The sequence below is a fragment of the Rana temporaria genome, chromosome 2 (assembly GCF_905171775.1).
Source record: "Rana temporaria chromosome 2, aRanTem1.1, whole genome shotgun sequence".
NCBI lineage: Eukaryota > Metazoa > Chordata > Amphibia > Anura > Ranidae > Rana > Rana temporaria.
In genome coordinates, this window is record NC_053490.1 from 519,395,596 (window position 1) to 519,416,051 (window position 20,456).

The 20,456-nt window shown below is 50.2% G+C and overlaps 1 protein-coding gene across 3 annotated transcripts in view; it reads left to right on the plus strand.

Moving 5' to 3' along the window:
- The window catches only part of LOC120928006 (interferon-induced GTP-binding protein Mx2-like), a 104,452-nt gene that overhangs the window by 24,783 nt on the left and 59,213 nt on the right, over nucleotides 1–20,456 (plus strand). For all 3 annotated transcript variants that reach the window (XM_040339063.1, XM_040339064.1, XM_040339062.1), the window contains exons 2-3: nucleotides 4,046–4,176; nucleotides 10,715–10,773. In XM_040339063.1, the coding sequence (XP_040194997.1) occupies nucleotides 4,089–4,176; nucleotides 10,715–10,773 (147 nt within the window). In that variant the 5' untranslated portion in view covers nucleotides 4,046–4,088. The remainder of the gene's footprint in view (nucleotides 1–4,045; nucleotides 4,177–10,714; nucleotides 10,774–20,456) is intronic.

Sequence of the window (20,456 nt, forward strand, 5' to 3'; positions counted from 1 at the left end):
TTGCTCCCGCTATCATGTGGCCGCTAACTTGCTCCCGCTATCATGTGGCCGCTAACTTGCTCCCGCTATCATGTGCCCGCTAACTTTCTAACTTGCTCCCGCTATCATGTGACCACTAACTTGCTCCCGCTATCATGTGACCGCTAACTTGCTCCCGCTATCATGTGGCCGCTAACTTGCTCCCGCTATCATGTGGCCGCTAACTTGCTCCCGCTATCATGTGCCCGCTAACTTTCTAACTTGCTCCCACTATCATGTGACCACTAACTTGCTCCCGCTATCATGTGACCGCTAACTTGTTCCCGCTATCATGTGACCGCTAACTTTCTAACTTGCTCCCGCTATCATGTAAACACTAACTTGCTCCCGCTATCATGTGACCGCTAACTTGCTCCTGTTATCATGTGACCGCTAACTTGCTCCCGCTATCATGTGACCGCTAACTTGCTCCCACTATCATGTGACCGCTAACTTTCTAACTTGCTCCCGCTATCATGTGACCGCTAACTTGCTCCCGCTATCATGTGACCACTAACTTGCTCCCGCTATCATGTGGCCGCTAACTTGCTCCTGCTATCATGTGACCGCTAACTTGTTCCCGCTATCATGTGACCGCTAACTTGTTCCCGCTATCATGTGGCCGCTAACTTGCTCCCGCTATCATGTGACCGCTAACTTGCTCCCACTATCATGTGACCGCTATCTTGCTAACTTACTCCCACTATCATGTGACCGCTAACTTGCTCCCGCTATCATGTGACCGCTAACTTGCTCCCGCTATCATGTGACCGCTATCTTGCTCCCGCTATCATGTGACCGCTAACTTGCTCCCGTTATCATGTGACCACTAACTTGCTCCCGTTATCATGTGGCCGCTAACTTGCTCCCGCTATCATGTGACCGCTAACTTGTTCCCGCTATCATGTGGCCGCTAACTTGCTCCCGCTATCATGTGACCGCTAACTTGCTCCCACTATCATGTGACCACTATCTTGCTAACTTACTCCCACTATCATGTGACCGCTAACTTGCTCCCGTTATCATGTGACCGCTATCTTGCTAACTTACTCCCGCTATCATGTGACCGCTAACTTGCTCCCGCTATCATGTGACCGCTGACTTGCTCCCGCTATCATGTGACCGCTGACTTGCTCCCGCTATCATGTGACCGCTAACGTGTGACCGCTAACTTGTTCCCGCTATCATGTGGCCGCTAACTTGCTCCCGCTATCATGTGGCCGCTAACTTGCTCCCGCTATCATGTGGCCGCTAACTTGCTCCCGCTATCATGTGCCCGCTAACTTTCTCCCACTATCATGTGACCGCTATCTTGCTAACTTACTCCCGCTATCATGTGACCGCTAACTTTCTCCCGTTATCATGTGACCGCTAACTTGCTCCCACTATCATGTGACCGCTAACTTGCTCCCGCTATCATGTGACCGCTAACTTGCTCCCGCTTTCATGTGACCGCTAACTTGCTCCCGTTATCATGTGACCGCTATCTTGCTAACTTACTCCCGCTATCATGTGACCGCTAACTTGCTCCCGTTATCATGTGACCGCTGACTTGCTCCCGTTATCATGTGACCGCTAACTTGCTAACTTGCTCCCGCTATCATGTGACCGCTAACTTGCTCCCGCTATCATGTGACCGCTAACTTGCTCCCGCTATCATGTGACCGCTAACTTGTTCCCGCTATCATGTGACCGCTAACTTGTTCCCACTATCATGTGACCGCTAACTTGCTCCCGCTATCATGTGACCGCTAACTTGTTCCCACTATCATGTGACCGCTAACTTGCTCCCGCTATCATGTGACCGCTAACTTGCTCCTACTATCATGTGACCGCTAACTTGCTCCCGCTATCATGTGACCGCTAACTTGTTCCCACTATCATGTGACCGCTAACTTGCTCCCGTTATCATGTGACCGCTATCTTGCTAACTTACTCCCGCTATCATGTGACCGCTAACTTGCTCCCGTTATCATGTGACCACTGACTTGCTCCCGTTATCATGTGACCGCTAACTTGCTCCCGCTATCATGTGACCGCTAACTTGCTCCTACTATCATGTGACCGCTATCTTGCTAACTTGCTCCCGTTATCATGTGACCACTAACTTGCTCCCGTTATCATGTGGCCGCTAACTTGCTCCCGCTATCATGTGACCGCTAACTTGCTAACTTGTTCCCGCTATCATGTGACCGCTAACTTGCTCCCACTATCATGTGACCACTATCTTGCTAACTTACTCCCACTATCATGTGACCGCTAACTTGCTCCCGTTATCATGTGACCGCTATCTTGCTAACTTACTCCCGCTATCATGTGACCGCTAACTTGCTCCCGCTATCATGTGACCGCTGACTTGCTCCCGCTATCATGTGACCGCTGACTTGCTCCCGCTATCATGTGACCGCTAACTTGTGACCGCTAACTTGTTCCCGCTATCATGTGGCCGCTAACTTGCTCCCACTATCATGTGGCCGCTAACTTGCTCCCGCTATCATGTGCCCGCTAACTTTCTCCCACTATCATGTGACCGCTATCTTGCTAACTTACTCCCGCTATCATGTGACCGCTAACTTGCTCCCACTATCATGTGACCGCTAACTTGCTCCCGCTATCATGTGACCGCTAACTTGCTCCCGCTTTCATGTGACCGCTAACTTGCTCCCGTTATCATGTGACCGCTATCTTGCTAACTTACTCCCGCTATCATGTGACCGCTAACTTGCTCCCGTTATCATGTGACCACTGACTTGCTCCCGTTATCATGTGACCGCTGACTTGCTCCCGTTATCATGTGACCGCTAACTTGCTAACTTGCTCCCGCTATCATGTGACCGCTAACTTGCTCCCGCTATCATGTGACCGCTAACTTGCTCCCGCTATCATGTGACCGCTAACTTGCTCCCGCTATCATGTGACCGCTAACTTGTTCCCGCTATCATGTGACCGCTAACTTGTTCCCACTATCATGTGACCGCTAACTTGCTCCCGCTATCATGTGACCGCTAACTTGTTCCCACTATCATGTGACCGCTAACTTGCTCCCGCTATCATGTGACCGCTAACTTGCTCCTACTATCATGTGACCGCTAACTTGCTCCCGCTATCATGTGACCGCTAACTTGCTCCCGCTATCATGTGACCGCTAACTTGTTCCCACTATCATGTGACCGCTAACTTGCTCCCGTTATCATGTGACCGCTATCTTGCTAACTTACTCCCGCTATCATGTGACCGCTAACTTGCTCCCGTTATCATGTGACCACTGACTTGCTCCCGTTATCATGTGACCGCTAACTTGCTCCCGCTATCATGTGACCGCTAACTTGCTCCTACTATCATGTGACCGCTATCTTGCTAACTTGCTCCCGTTATCATGTGACCGCTAACTTGCTCCCGTTATCATGTGACTGCTAACTTGCTCCCGCTATCATGTGACCGCTAACTTGCTCCCGCTATCATGTGACCGCTAACTTGCTCCCGTTATCATGTGACCGCTAACTTGCTCCCGTTATCATGTGACCGCTAACTTGCTCCCGTTATCATGTGACCGCTAACTTGCTCCCGTTATCATGTGACCGCTAACTTGCTCCCGTTATCATGTGACCGCTAACTTGCTCCCGCTATCATGTGACCGCTAACTTGCTCCCGCTATCATGTGACCGCTAACTTGCTCCCACTATCATGAAACGGCGTATCTTTACTGCGCCGGGCGCACGTACGTTCGTGAATCGGCGTATCTAGTCATTTACATATTCTTGCCGAACTCAGCGGAAGCGCCACCTAGCGGCCAGCGGAAAAATTGCACCCTAAGATACGACGGCGTGGGAGACTTACGCCGCTCGTATCTTAGCCTAATTTAAGCGTATCTGGTTTCCAGAATACGCTTACATTTACGACGGCGCAGATTCAGAGTTACTCTCTATGATCCTGGCTAATAGACAACTGTACAGATCCACGCCCGTTGCTCGGAATGTTGTGGTGAATGCAGAGACAATGATATGTCCGAAACCTTCCTTCCCTGCAGGTACCACAATCCAGACGTCTTACTCTGCCCCACCCTCGGTGCCATGTCTAGTCACGTCGTATCTCCCTTAAAGGTGAAACTGCCATCGGTGGTTGTCGCAGCAAATCCAGTGACGCTACAAGTTAATGGAGGTAGGATTGTCAATCTACTACTTAATAATAATAATAATAATTATGGATACACCCAGGGCTGCTGATGGGGGGGGGGGGACCACCAGTCCTCCTGTAGGGGGGCCAAGCACACATAGGGGCCCGGACAGGGAGAGGGATTGGTTACTACTGCTGCCCATGATTAAGCACTAATTTATAGCGTGAAACGTGTCAGCTGTTTTACTCCCGTGTAGTGTGCTGTGACTTGTAGTGCATTTTTGCTTTTTTTAAATAAAGACAACCATCAAGGTTTTTTGGAGTGCGGCTGTCCATATTTTCTTTTTCCATTTGTTACTATTGCTAGCCTACCGTCACCATGTTCTGCAAAGGTAAGCAAATTGCTTTTATTACATTAGTGGTCAGTGTAAACCACTATTACATTAGTGGTCAGTGTAAACTCCTATTACATTAGTGGTCAGTGTAAACCCCTATTACATTAGCGATCAGTGTAAACTAGAGGTCGACCGATATATCGGTCGGCCGATATATCGGCCGATATTTGACCGTTTTTAAGAGATCGGCATCGGCCGATTATTGTAAAAAAATCGGCCGATTTTCGGCTGCCACACTAAGTCCCGCTCCACCTACAGCAGCACAAGAAATGAATCCCTCAGCCACGCTGCTGGTAGTCTGCGCGCCGGCCCCGCCCCCCCCCCTTTACCTCGGCGGGCTGTAGCAGAAAGCAAACATGTCACAAGCCCGAGCAGCTGCAGTAGTTGTCTGTGCGGAGATCACACATGTAATGCTTCCTGCATGCTGGGACGGTGGCGGGATTACTGAACATGGGCTCTAGGCTACGGCTCCAGCCGTAGCCTAGAGCCCATGTTCAGTAATCTCGCCACCGTCCCAGCATGCAGGAAGCTTTTGTGATCTCTTCGCACAGACAACTACTGCAGCTGCCGAGGTAGGGGGGCGGGGCCGGCGCGCAGGCTGAGGCTACCAGCAGCGTGGCTGAGGGATTAACCACTTAAGCCCCGGACCAATATGCAGCCTAAAGACCCAAGGGGTTTTTACAGTTCGGGACTGCGTCGCTTTAACAGACAATTGCGCGGTCGTGCGACGTGGCTCCCAAACAAAATTGGCGTCCTTTTTTCCCCACAAATAGAGCTTTCTTTTGGTGGTATTTGATCACATCTGCGGTTTTTAGTTTTTGCGCTATAAACAAAAATAGAGCGCCAATTTTGAAAAAAAAGCAATATTTTTTACTTTTTGCTGTAATAAATATCCCCCAAAAACATATATAAAAACATTTTTTTTCCTCAGTTTAGGCCGATACGTATTCTTCTACCTATTTTTAGTAAAAAAAATCGCAATAAGCGTTTATCGATTGGTTTGCGCAAAATTTATAGTGTTTACAAAATAGGGGATAGTTTTATTGCATTTTTTTTTTTTTTTTTTTTTTTACTACTAATGGCGGCGATCAGCAATTTTTTTCGTGACTGCGACATTATGGCGGACACTTCGGACAATTTTGACACATTTTTGGGACCATTGTCATTTTCACAGCAAAAAATGCATTTAAATTGCATTCTTTATTGTGAAAATGACAGTTGCAGTTTGGGAGTTAACCACAGGGGGCGCTGTAGGAGTTAGGGTGCACCTAGTATGTGTTTACAACTGTTTGGGGGTGTGGCTGTAGGAATGACGTCATCGATCGTGTCTTCCCTATAAAGGGAATGACGCGATCGATGCGCCGCCATAGTGAAGGACGGGGAAGCCGTGTTTACACACGGCTCTCCTCGTTCTTCAGCTCCGGGGAGCGATCGCGACGGAGCGGCTATAAACAAATAGCCGCGCCGTGGTCCCGGATCGCTCCCCGAGCGGACCCGACCTCCGCATGTAGCGGGGGGGGTCCCGATCGGACCCCCCACCCGCTAATAGGCGAGGACGTACCCATACGCCCATGTGCCTGTACGTGCCATATTGTGGACGTATATGTACATGGGCTGGTCCTTAAGTGGTTAATTTCTCGTGCTGCTGGAGGCTGGCAGCCTGATACTGGGGTAATGTACAGTATTCATATTATCTATGATAGGTGCCTCGGCTCTCTAGTGATAGTACTCTACTCACGTGGGAGCTCACAGGTGTCATCCAATGGGCAGTGCTGGAGGGAACAGTGTGTACATGTCAGAGCACACCCCTCTCCTGTATACAAACTCATATACATACTCCTGTATACACACACATTTTATATATATCCATCCCCCACCCACGGCCAGCTCCATCCATCCACCCCCCTCTACAAAGCATCTCGCACCCACGGCCAGCTCCATCCATCTCATCCTCCACAATGCATCCCCCACCCACGGCCAGCTCCATCCATCCACCCCCCTCTACAAAGCATCTCCCACCCACGGCCAGCTCCATCCATCCATCCACCCCCCTCTACAAAGCATCTCCCACCCACGGCCAGCTCCATCCATCCATCCACCCCCCTCTACAAAGCATCTCGCACCCACGGCCAGCTCCATCCATCTCATCCTCCACAATGCATCCCCCACCCACGGCCAGCTCCATCCATCCACCCCCCTCTACAAAGCATCTCCCACCCACGGCCAGCTCCATCCATCCATCCACCCCCCTCTACAAAGCATCTCCCACCCACGGCCAGCTCCATCCATCCATCCACCCCCCTCTACAAAGCATCTCGCACCCACGGCCAGCTCCATCCATCTCATCCTCCACAATGCATCCCCCACCCACGGCCAGCTCCATCCATCCACCCCCCTCTACAATACATCTCCCACCCACGGCCAGCTCCATCCATCCATCCACCCCCCTCTACAAAGCATCTCCCACCCACGGCCAGCTCCATCCATCCACCCCCCTCTACAATACATCTCCCACCCACGGCCAGCTCCATCCATCCACCCCCCTCTACAATACATCTCCCACCCACGGCCAGCTCCATCCATCCACCCCCCTCTACAATACATCTCCCACCCACGGCCAGCTCCATCCATCCACCCCCCTCTACAATACATCTCCCACCCACGGCCAGCTCCATCCATCCACCCCCCTCTACAAAGCATCTCCCACCCACGGCCAGCTCCATCCATCCACCCCCCTCTACAATACATCTCCCACCCACGGCCAGCTCCATCCATCCACCCCCCTCTACAAAGCATCTCCCACCCACGGCCAGCTCCATCCATCCACCCCCCTCTACAAAGCATCTCCCACCCACAGCCAGCTCCATCCATCCACCCCCCTCCCTCCATCCACAGCCAGCACCATCCATCCACCCCCCTCCCTCCATCCACAGCCAGCACCATCCATCTCTTCCCCTCCACAATGCATCCCCCACCCACGGCCAGCTCCATCCATCCATCCCCCTCCACAATGCATCCCCCACCCACGGCCAGCTCCATCAATCCACCCCCTTCCCTCCATCCACAGCCAGCACCATCCATCTCTTCCCCTCCACGGCCAGCAACATCCAGCCATCCCCCTCCACAACGCATCTCCCACCCACGGCCAGCACCATCCATCTATCCCCCTCCACAACGCATCCCCCACCCACGGCCAGCATCATCCATCCCCCTCCACAACACATCCACCGCCAGCAACATCCAGCCATCCCCCTCCACAATGCATCCCCCACGCACAGCCAGCACCATCTTTCCCCCTCCACAGCGCATCTCCCACCCACGCCCAGCACCATCCATCCTCCTCCACAATGCATCCCAATCCAAAAATCGGCCCAAAATATCGGCCGCAAAAATCGGCATCATATATCGGCCATCGGCTGCCCCGATTTCGAAATATCGGCATCGGCATCGGCCAGAGAAAAACCCATATCGGTCGACCTCTAGTGTAAACCCCTCTTACATTAGTGGTCAGTGTAAACCCCTATTACATTAGTGGTCAGTGTAAACCCCTCTTACATCAGTGGTCAGTGTAAACTCCTATTAAATTAGTGGTCAGTGTAAACTCTTATTACATTAGTGGTCAGTGTAAACTCTTATTACATTAGTGGTCAGTGTAAACTCTTATTACATTAGTGGTCAGTGTAAACCCCTATTACATTAGTGGTCAGTGTAAACCCCTATTACATTAGCGATCAGTGTAAACCCCTATTACATTAGTGGTCAGTGTAAACTCCTATTACATTAGTGGTCAGTGTAAACTCCTATTACATTAGTGGTCAGTGTAAACCCCTATTACATTAGTGGTCAGTGTAAACCCCTATTACATTAGTGGTCAGTGTAAACTCTTATTACATTTGTGGTCAGTGTAAACTCTTATTACATTAGTGGTCAGTGTAAACTCCTATTACATTAGTGGTCAGTGTAAACCCCTGTTACATTAGTAGTCAGTGTAAACCCCTATTACATTAGTGGTCAGTGTAAACCCCTATTACATTAGTGGTCAGTGTAAACCCCTATTACATTAGTGGTCAGTGTAAACTCCTATTACATTAGTGGTCAGTGTAAACTCTTATTACATTAGTGGTCAGTGTAAACTCCTATTACATTAGTGGTCAGTGTAAACCCCTGTTACATTAGTAGTCAGTGTAAACCCCTATTACATTGGTGGCCAGTGTTAAAACTCCTCTTTATATTAGTATTCGGTAAAAAAAAATCAGCATTGCCATTAATTGAAATGAGAACGAAACTGCATGGAGGGGGGAGGGCCCAAGCATTTTTTTGCCCAGGGTCCAGGCCAGGGATGGACTGGCCATAGGGACTACAGGGAGTTTCCCGGTGGGCCGATGGCTCAGTGGGCCGTTTAAAAAAAAACTTATTTTTTTAACTGAGACTCTCTCAGTCCCCCCCTGTCTCTCAGTCCCCCCTCTTTTAGCCCCCTCCTCTATCTCTCAGACCCCCCCTCTATCTCTCAGACCCCCCCTCTATCTCTCAGACCCCCCCTCTATCTCTCAGACCCCCCTCTGTCTCTCTGACCCCCCCTGTCTCTCTGACCCCCCCCCCTCTGTCTCTCTGACCCCCCCCCTCTGTCTCTCTGACCCCCCCCTCTGTCTCTCAGCTCCCCCCCCCCCTGTCTCATTCACTCCCTAACTCTTAGGCTGCTTTCACACTCCAGGCAATATTAAAGATGGCCCTGGCAGCGACAGAACCATGCCATGTGCAGCTCTCTGCAGCAGCTGAAAGCCTGTTTCTCCCCCTCCCACCAGCTTTGTAGAGGGAGCGATACTCAAGGCATTGTTCTGTAATTAATATCCAGTGTATCCAATGTAAATGGCGTTGGGTATTTATATGTAAATTCGGGTGATTCTGGGTGTTCATTCCTGGAAAGTTTAGGTGAAGAGAAAACTTCCTACTGCTGTTCCCTAGCAGAGGAGAATCAGGAAGACTATAGTGAATAGTAATTTGCTATTGTCACACAACTGGGTGGGCGGGGGGGGGGGGGGGGGGGGGAGTAAAAAGAACATGGTACAAAAATCATAGGGGGGTAAAAAAAAAATGGGCCGTGTCTTTATTACTTCCCCCCTCCCCCTCCCTATGTTCTTTTTACTCCCCATGTTTTTTTACTCCCCTCTCTCCCTCCCTATGTTTTTTTTTACTCCCCCCGTGTTCTTTTTACTCCCCCCGGGCCCCCCTCCCTATGTTCTTTTTACTCCCCCCCGGGGCCCCCCTCCCTACCGCGTCCGTACCTCGTGGCAGGAAATTCAGTTTCCTGTTCCTGGCCGGACTGAAAGGAAGTGAGCACTCAGTGTGCACTTCCTGTCAGTCCGGCCGGGAACAGGAAACTGAATCTCCTGTACCGCGCGGTACCCGGCCGGAATCCGGACTGACAAGAGGAGGAGCTGCTCGGCCACGCTACACAGAGAAGGGGAAGTGACATCTCGAGGCAGGCTGGCAGCAGTGCTGCAGGCTCTCTATAGAGCTCTCAGGCGGCTGTAAGAAGCACGGCAAGGGCGGTAAGCAAGGGCCCTGCTTGGGGCCCCAGGCCAGCTCGGGACCCCAAGCAATTGCTTGGTTTGCGTGCCTTTTAGCAACGGGCCTGTGTACGTGGTATTAGTATGCAGGGATCCAGGGTAAAGCGATCCACATAGACCATCCTCCTCACCGTTGACTCTCACCGCTGTCAGTCTGCAATCGTGACCAGGAAGACTACCCAGCGATCTGAAAGCGAGGCTTGAACCGCTCGTGGAGCGCAGCGTGGAAGGGACGACATCAATGGTGGTGAGGAGGACGGTCTATGTGGATCGCTTTACCCCGGATCCCTGCATACTTAGATGTGCCTCTTTTAATCATCAACCATGTGAGTTGCTAAATGTTGTACCTTCATTAAATGTAACCATATTGCTACACTTAGAGGCGCCTCTCTTCTCTTTTATACTCAGTTGTGACATGACGCTACTCTTGTATCAAGACATCGCTTGTATATCAAGTCAAAATGTATTAAAAAATGTTGCTTGTCTTGCAAAACGCTCTCAAACCAAGGTTTTACTGTAAATGGGAGCCCCATCAGCACAACACAAAGTGTATGAAAATGTATTCTGTAACTGAGTCCTATTAATGTTGAGATCATTTTTTTTTTTTTTAAACATCTTCAGTTTCAGAAGTTATCACAACAGAAGATGTAGAAGAAGGAACACCCCCAGCAGCTAAAATGGTATGTAGGCATTTAGTTCTGTACATTGTTCTTCTTTTCAATAAAGTTTTATTGGGTTACGCAATGTAGAAAATACAAATTGTGGGGTCAAGTGTAAAAAAGGTGTGTAAAAGGGTCAAGTGTGAAAAGGAAAAAGCAAATATAGGCCAAATGTATATGTAGCATTACCCCCGGAGGAGCTGCTGGATGTTTGGGCGGCGTATTACCTCATGGCTCCTCCGAACTCCTAGGGGTGAATGATGCGTATTGATAATAGTAGAAGTAAAGGAATGTCCAGACAGGTGCTCTTTGCTGTTACCAGCCGGGTAAAAACAATAGACTTGTGGTGAGGAAAGTAAAGTTGTCGAAGAAAGGAGAACAGCAGATTCAGGCGTTATGATAAGGAAACAGTCCTGCTCCCAAACGTAACACTTCTGCGCCACTCCCGCCGGAATAGGTTTAGTGTACCCGGACAGGCCTCTCTCACTGACCTGGCAGCCGGAGAATCACTGGAAACAATTTCAGGAGAAAGTCTCTGCCACAGACCCTCCTTGGTGAACTTGAGGAGAAGTCTCTGCTAAAGACCCTCCTTGGTGAACTTGAGGCAGGGCCGATCCTGGGCGGGTGCGAGGGGTGCACTGCACCCAGGCGCCTCAGAGGGGGGGGGGCGCCAGAGTGTCAGGGTATCCTGATCGTAAGTACCGACTCCCGAGTGTGCTGCCTCCCGCCCGCGGCGGCAGTGTGCATATTCACTGCCCACCTCGTGCTCGCGGCACTGAATATGTTAGCAGCATTTGTATATTCCTTCCTCGCCCCCATCACAGAGTTTATTAACATTCCCTGCAGGGACTGCCCCGCGGCGCGCTCGCGGCTTTGTGCACAAGATTTATTTTCTTGCCCGGCGGCTGCAGTACATTCCGTGCGAGGAGGAGGGAGGCTAGGTCTGCCTCACCTCCTCCCCATGTCCCGCCTGTGTCCGCCCACAACCCCTTCGTGCAGCCAATCTGTGCCTGGGAAGGGGATGTGGGCGGGAGATTTCTAACCAGCCAGCGATCCTGCCTGTCCTGATGTCGCTCTGCCCGAGTGCCTTCCCTGCAGTGCTGCACATGATCATCCCGCGCCCCGTGTCTGCTGTATTTTCCTTACAAGAAGGAGGTAGGCTAAGTCTGCCCAGCCTCCTCCCCATGTCCCGCCTGTGCCCGCCCACAACCCCTTGTGTGTAGCCAATCTGTCCCTGGGAAGGGGGTGTGGGCGGGAGATTTTAAACCAGCTAGTGATCCTACCTGAATCTGATGTCGCTGACTCGCTGCCTGAATTGCCTGTGCTCTGCCTCTGAAGACAATGCAGCCTGGGTTAGTGATCTCTCCCCTCTCTTCTCTAAATGTGCCATAGACTTCCAGGCTTCCATGTATTGCCTCCCATGTGTCATAGCTGCCCAGCCTTCCATGTGTCATAGCCTTCCGTGTGCCATAGCCTTCCGTGTGCCATAGTCTTCCAGCCTTCCATGTGCCATAGCCTTCCAACCTTCCATGTGCCATAGCCTTCTAGCCAGGCTATGGCACATGGAAGGCTATGGCACATGGAAGTTTGGAAGGCTATGGCACACGGAAGGCTGGACAGCTATGACACAGAAGGAAGGCTATGGAACAATGAAGGCTATGGCACATGGAAGGCTGGAAGACTATGGCATATGGAAGGCTATGACACATGAAAGGCTGAGGCACATGGAAGGCTATGGCACATGGAAGGCTGGACAGCTATGGCACACGGAAGGCTGGATAGCTATGACACATGGAAGGCTATGGCACATGGAAGGCTATGGCACATGGAAGGCTGGACAGCTATGGCAATGGAAGGCTGTGGCACATGGAAGGCTGGACAGCTATGACACATGGAAGGCTATCAGCCTCCCATGAGCCATAGCCTTCCAAGTGCCATAGCCTTCCATGTTCCATAGCCTTCCAGCTTTTCATATGCCATAGTCTTCCAGCCTTCCATGTGCCATAGTCTTCCAGCCTTCCATGTGCCATAGTCTTCCAGCCTTCCATGTGCCATAGTCTTCTAGACTTCCATGTGCCATAGTCTTCCTGCCTTACATGTACCATAGTGATCCTTCCTGCCTTCCTTGTACCATAGTGATCCCTCCTTCCTGCCTTCCTTGTACCACAGTGATCCTTCCTTCCTTGTACCATAGTGATCCTTCCTTCCTGCCTTACTTGTACCATAGTGATCCTTCCTGCCTTCCTTGTACCACAGTGATCCTTCCTTCCTGCCTTCCTTGTACCATAGTGATCCTTCCTTCCTTGTACCATAGTGATCCTTCCTGCCTTCCTTGTACCGTAGTGATCCTTCCCGCCTTCCATGTACCATAGTGATCCTTCCTTCCTTGTACCATAGTGATCCTTCCTTCCTTGTACCATAGTGATCCTTCCTTCCTTGTACCATAGTGATCCTTCCTTCCTTGTACCATAGTGATCCTTCCTTCCACCATAGTGATCCTTCCTTCCTGCCTTCCTTGTACCATAGTGATCCTTCCTTCCTGCCTTCCATGTACCATAGTGATCCTTCCTTCCTTGTACCATAGTGATCCTTCCTTCCTGCCTTCCATGTACCATAGTGATCCTTCCTTCCTTGTACCATAGTGATCCTTCCTTCCACCATAGTGATCCTTCCTTCCTTGTACCATAGTGATCCTTCCTTGTACCATAGTGATCCTTCCTTCCACCATAGTGATCCTTCCTTCCTGCCTTCCATGTACCACAGTGATCCTTCCTTCCTGCCTTCCATGTACCGTAGTGATCCTTCCTTCCTTGTACCATAGTGATCCTTCCTTCCTGCCTTCCATGTACCATAGTGTCCCCTCTTCCTTCTCTCTCCCTAAGGGGTCATACTGCAGTACTTATTCTTTGGCTCCATCCCGGGTTCCTCAGATCCTTTATAATCCTCTATTTTAAGCTCTCTGTCTATGCTCAATGTATACAAAACCAGGTGTATTGGAAGTAATTTTCTAAATGATTGTGTTGAGGTTTATATGTATCTATGAGACTACAGCCTGTGGCACAGCAATCAAAGCATATTTAGAGGGACAAGGAAGGCCAGGTTTTGTTTAACCATGGCCCTTAAGCCAAAAAGTTCAAAAGTTGTGAGGTATGCATAATACATGGGCAGGGCAAAGGGGGTGGAGTCAGCGGTGGAGCCAGGGGGAGGGGGGTTGGGCAAAATGAGGTTTTTCGCCTAGGCTGTCAAAAATCCTTGCACCAACCCTGTTTGGTGGGCACTGGTAAGGCTGCATTTGGTGGGCACTGGTAAGGCTGCATTGATCTCTTGTATAATTTTTGCAGTCTCTAACCATTTCCTGTATCATGTTTGCAGTCCCTGACCATCTCCTGTCTGCAGTCTGACCACCTTTTGTGTCATATCTGTAGTCTTTGACCATCTCCTGTATTATGTCTGGGGGCTCTTTCTAACAGAGGCCCTCTCTGGGTGCATTAGAGAGACCCCTCCCTCCAGGTCCCATTAGCGTACTCCTTGCTCTCTTAACAATGAAAAAAATACAGAAAGTATTTTTTTCATTGTTAAGAGATCATGGGAGGATCCCAGGGTAACGAAAGACTCCTTAGGGGAGCATCTCTTTGTTTGAGTCGTTGCCATAGAAACATGTGTAAAGGGAGGAGTTAGTAAAAAAAACACGCCCATGTGGGGGCGCCAGAAATATTTCTGCACCCAGGCGCCTGTGACCCTAGGATCGGCCCTGACTTGAGGAGAAGTCTCTGCCACAGACCCTCCTTGGTGAACTTGAACTTGAGGAGAAAGTCTATGCCACAGACCCTCCTTGGTGAACTTGAGGAGAAGTCTCTGCCACAGACCCTCCTTGGTGAACTTGAGGAGAAGTCTCTGCCACAGACCCTCCTTGGTGAACTTGAGGAGAAGTCTCTGCCACAGACCCTCCTTGGTGAACTTGAACTTGAGGAGAAAGTCTCTGCCACAGACCCTCCTTGGTGAACTTGAGGAGAAGTCTCTGCTACAGACCCTCCTTGGTGAACTTGAGGAGAAGTCTCTGCTACAGACCCTCCTTGGTGAACTTGAGGAGAAGTCTCTGCTACAGACCCTCCTTGGTGAACTTGAGGAGAAGTCTCTGCCACAGACCCTCCTTGGTGAACTTGAGGAGAAGTCTCTGCCACAGACCCTCCATGGTGAACTTGAGGAGAAGTCTCTGCCACAGACCCTCCTTGGTGAACTTGAGGAGAAGTCTCTGCCACAGACCCTTCTTGGTGAACTTGAAGAGAAGTCTCTGCTACAGACCCTCCTTGGTGAACTTGAGGAGAAGTCTCTGCCACAGACCCTCCTTGGTGAACTTTAGGAGAAGTCTCTGCTACAGACAGAGGTGTATTTAGGTTTTGTGCTGCCCTAGGCCTGACTAAACTCGTGCACCCCCTAATTTAAATATGACCCACCCCCTCCTGTCAAGGCCACACCCCTTGCGGTTTAAGACCCACCCTGAAATTTTCAAGTGGGGACACTAGTTCTGATGGCCTGGGGGGGGGGGAATGGATTCCCTTAATTTGCATAGATTTCCTCTCACTTCCTGTTTGGCTATGGGACAGGAAGTGAGGGGAAATCTCTGCAATGAGACAGGGATGGTAAAAAATTAGAAGTGAGGCCCCCCCCCCACAGTTGCAGAATGCCACATACTGGAAGCAGTGCGGAGGATTTATGGGGGTGCTGAAATTAATTTGCCTAACAGTATAGCGCAAGCAGGCAGGGACACTGTCCGTGCTGCCCCCCTGCAAAGTGCTGACCTAGGTCTGGGCCTTGTTGGCCTAGGGCAGGATACAGAATTGGCTACAGACCCTCCTTGGTGAACTTGAGGAGAAGTCTCTGCCACAGACCCTCCTTGGTGAACTTGAGGAGAAGTCTCTGCCACAGACCCTCCTTGGTGAACTTGAGGAGAAGTCTCTGCTACAGACCCTCCTTGGTGAACTTGAGGAGAAGTCTCTGCTACAGACCCTCCTTGGTGAACTTGAGGAGAAGTCTCTGCTACAGACCCTCCTTGGTGAACTTGAGGAGAAGTCTCTGCTACAGACCCTCCTTGGTGAACTTGAGGAGAAGTCTCTGCTACAGACCCTCCTTGGTGAACTTGAGGAGAAGTCTCTGCCACAGACCCCCTTCTGGATTGAATTCTTGGAGATATCCCTCCTTAGGTGAGTTACGCCTGGGTCTCCTTCAACTTGTCGCCCAGGTACCGACTGACAGGTGATCAATCCCTCAGTGTCCGGCTACCTCGATCCCCGGTGGTTTGTCCAGGCCCTTTTGGACCGTCAGCCTCTCAATGGCGCTCCTCAGACTGACTCCCCACCGAACAGCAGTACAGCTTGGGATCTTCAAAGGTAGGAACCCAGTCACTCACTGGGTCCCCGTCGCTGTTCAGATGCTCCGGGCCAGCATTGCTCCGGAACCAGGAACACCACGTGGCACGCACACCCCGGCCAGGTAGGCCATAACGTCAGGGGGCCGTGATGTGGCCACCCTAAAGGTGGGTGCCACACTGGACGAAGAAGAACCAGAACCAATGGCGTCTGCCTCATAAATACCCCTCCCCAGCATGCACAGCAAGGTCAAACCCTCCTGATTGGCTGCTGGGAAAGAGCACCCAAACCCAGACTCCACTGCTGCCACCTGCAGCACCGGGGCTGGAAGAACACCCCAGTACAGCAGAATGAGCCTACAGCACAGCCAAGCTGAGACAGAGACCCTGTTTTACAACTAACAATCTGGATCAGAGTTTAACTACACTCTGATCTACACACAAATTTAACTAGCACTAGTACTATATAGTACACAGGCGCTACACATAGGAAGGACATGACTAGAGGAACTTACTTCCCAACATTCCCATAGACACACTCCTAAACCTTGTGGACGGCCTTCCCAGAAGAGATGGATTTGTTATAGCTACAAAGGGTGAGTTACTGTAACTCAATATTGAACCCTACCGACTAAGACTGGGATTCCATTAAAGTTCATGGGCCAGATTCTCGTAGACTGGCGTAAAACAGCGGCGGCGTAACGTTTCTCATTTACGTTACGCGGCCGAAAGTTTTACGGGCAAGTGCTTGATTCACAAAGCACTTGCCTGTAAAGTTGCGGCGGCGTAGCGTAAATTCTCCGGCGCAAGCCCGCCTAATTCAAATGATCCAGGTAGGGGGCGTGGATCATTTAAATTAGGCGCGTTCCCGCGCCGATCGTACTGCGCAATGCGCCGTCCCTAAAATTTCCCGACGTGCATTGCGCTAAATGACGTCGCATGGACATCATTGTTTTCGACGTTAACGTAAATGGCGTCCAGCGCCATTCACGGACGACTTACGCAAACGACGTACTTTTTTTAAATTTCGACGCGGGAATGACGGCCATAGTTGGTTGCCCCTCATAATAGCAGGGGCTAAAGCTACGGAAACGTCGTAAATTCTCTGCGTCGACCGCGCGTACGTTCGGGAATCTCGCGTAAAAACCTGATTTGCATAGACGACGGGGAAAACGTCGTCGGCGACAACTAGCGGCGGGAAAAAAAATTGCATCTAAGATCTGACAGCGTAAGAGCCTTACGCCTGTCAGATCTAATGGATATCTATGCGTAACTGATTCTAAGAATCAGTCGCATAGATACGCCGAGCCAGATTAGGACTTACAACGGCGCAAATGGCTTTTCGCCGTCGTAACTCTTTTGAGAATCTGGCCCCATGTGCTTGTAAAGACAGGCGTCCCGATACATTTTGTAATATAGCGTGTATATATATATACACACACACACACAGTATTTCACAAAATGAGTACACCCCTCACATTTTTGTAATTTTATTCTAAATTTTCATGTGAGTATTGAACCCTACAGACTAAGACCGGGATACCTTTAAAGTTTATGTGCGTGTAAAGGCAGGTGTCCCAATACTTTTGGTAATATAGTGTATTTAGCCATACAAAGCCCTGAAGAAGGTGCCATAAAACCCCTGAAATGCGTGGTCAATGTTGATGAATGTTTATTTACCAATAAATACAAATCTTGTCCTTTTAACTGGATACAAGTTACAAGACCTTCTCACCTACCTCCACAACATCCATGGATGGCAAATACAATGCCTTGCAAAAGTATTCACCCCCCTTGGCTTTTTACCTATTTTGTTACATTACAGCCTTTAGTTCAATGTTTTTTTTTTTATCTGAATTATATGTGATGGATGAGAACACAATAGTCTAAGTTGGTGAAGTAAAATTAGAAAAATATAGACAAAACTACTTTTCAGAAATAAAACACTGATAATTGGCATGTGCGTATGTATTCACCCCCTTTGTTATGAAGCCCATAAAAAGCTCTGGTGCCACCAATTACCTTCAGAAGTCACATAATTAGTGAAATGATGTCCACCTGTGTGCAATCTAAGGCTGCATTCACACCTGAGCATAGCGTTTTGCTGAGTTTTTTCCCGCGATTTGCCGCGACAAAACGCATCGTTTTTACCGCAACAAAACGCAGCATTTTTACCGCGTCAAAACGCTGCGTTTTTTACCGCGATTTTTTTACAGGTCTAGGGTCACCAATGTAAAACGCCCAAATTCGAGCGTCAAAAAAGGGTCCAGAACTTGTTTGGGCTTTAGGCGTTCGGCGTCAGGCGTTTTGGAGTGGAGATGTGTACCATCTCCATAGAGAATAATGTATTTTTTCCCCTCTAGCGTTTTGGGGCGTCGAGGTTCAGGCGACAAAATGCTCAGGTGTGAATGCAGCCATAGGCCCCGTACACACGATAGAATCCATCCGCTGAAAAATCCCAGCAAATGGGTTTCAGCGGATAGATCCTATGGTGTGTACACTCCAGCGGATCTGTTTCCGCGGATATATCTCCCCTGGGATGGATTCCAGCAGATCGAATATTTGCTGACATGCACAACAAATCCATCTGCTGGAATCCATCCCAACGGATGGATCCGCTGGTCTGTATAGACTCACCGGATCCATCCGTCCGAAGGGATCCCCCGCATGCGTCGTAATGATTAGACGCATGCGTGGAATTCCTTATATGACAGCGTCGCGCACGTCGCCGCGTCATAATCGCGGCGACGGCGCGACACGTCATCGCCAGAGGATTTCGGCGCGGATTTCAATGCGATGGTGTGTACACTCCATCGCATGAAAATCCGCCGAAATCCTCAAGAGGATTTATCCGCGGAAACGGTCCGCTGGACCGTATTCGCGGATAAATTCTCTTGTGTGTATGGGGCCTAAGTGTCACATGACCTGTCATTACATAGACACACCTTTCTGAAAGGCCCCAGAGGCTGCAACACCTAAGCAAGAGGCACCACTAACCGAACACTGCCATGAAGACCAAGGGACTCTCCAAACAAGTAAGAGACAATGTTGTGGAGAAGTACAAGTCAGGGTTATACAAAAATATCCAAATCTTTGATGATCCCTAGGAGCCCTATCAAATCTATTATAACCAAATGGAAAGAACATGGCACAACAGCAAACCTGCCAAGAGACGGCCGCACACAGTAGCAGCTGGTGAAGTTTTAGGATGGTGGGGCGCCAGACCCGGCCCTTCCTTTTTGACCCCTCCCACTTGGCGGAAATGGGCGTGGTTTCAGCGAAATAGTGGGCGTAGCTCTAAAGTGGTGTGGTTAGCATCTAAGACGAATGAGGGATGGAGGGAGAGGGAGGGAGGGAGAGCGAAGGAGAGGGAGGGACAGCAGGCCCATATCCTACACAACAATAGAAATATGTGTATTCTAGAAAGTTCAACAGCAGATAAAGATACTTCAATCATCCCGGCACCATGGTTGTTATGGTGTCAGGATTATTGAAGCGCATTATTTCTATTATTACATTATAATATAAAATGAAATGATTAAACTCACCATAATGCTGTGGAAGCCCTGAGCGTGTCGCCTGCCACCAGATGCCATCAGGTGTTCCCAGCGGAGTCCCTCCTTACATACAGCCCTGTGTCACATCAAATGCAGCCTCTGTCCCCCATCAAATGCAGCCTGTCCCCCATCAAATGCAGCCTCTGTCCCCCATCAAATGCAGCCTGTCCCCCATCAATTGCAGCCTCTGTCCCCCATCAAATGCAGCCTCTGTCCCATCAATTGCAGCCTCTGCCCCATTAAATGCAGCCTCTGTCCCCCATTAAATGCAGCCTCTGCCCCATTAAATGCAGCCTCTATCCCTCATCAAATGCAGCCTCTGTCCCTCATCAAATGCAGCCTCTGTCCCCCTTCAAATTCAGCCTCTGTCCCCCATCAAATGCAGCCTCTGTCCCCCATCAAATGCAGCCTCTGTCCCCCATCAAATGCAGCCTCTGTCCCCCATCAATTGCAGCCTCTGTCCCCCATCAATTGCAGCCTCTGTCCCCCATAAAATGCAGCCTCTGTCCCCCATCAAATGTAGCCTCTGTTCCCTATCAAATGCAGCCTCTGTCCCCCATCAAATGCAACCTCTGTCCCCATCAAATGTAGCCTCTGTTCCCCATCAAATGCAGCCTCTGTCCCCCATCAAATGCAACCTCTGTCCCCATCAAATGCAGCCTGTCCCCCATCAAATGCAGCCTCTGTCCCCCATCAAATGCAGCCTCTGTCCCCCATCAAATTCAGCCTCTGTCCCCCATCAAATGCAGCATGTCCCCCATCAAATGCAGCCTCTGTCCCCC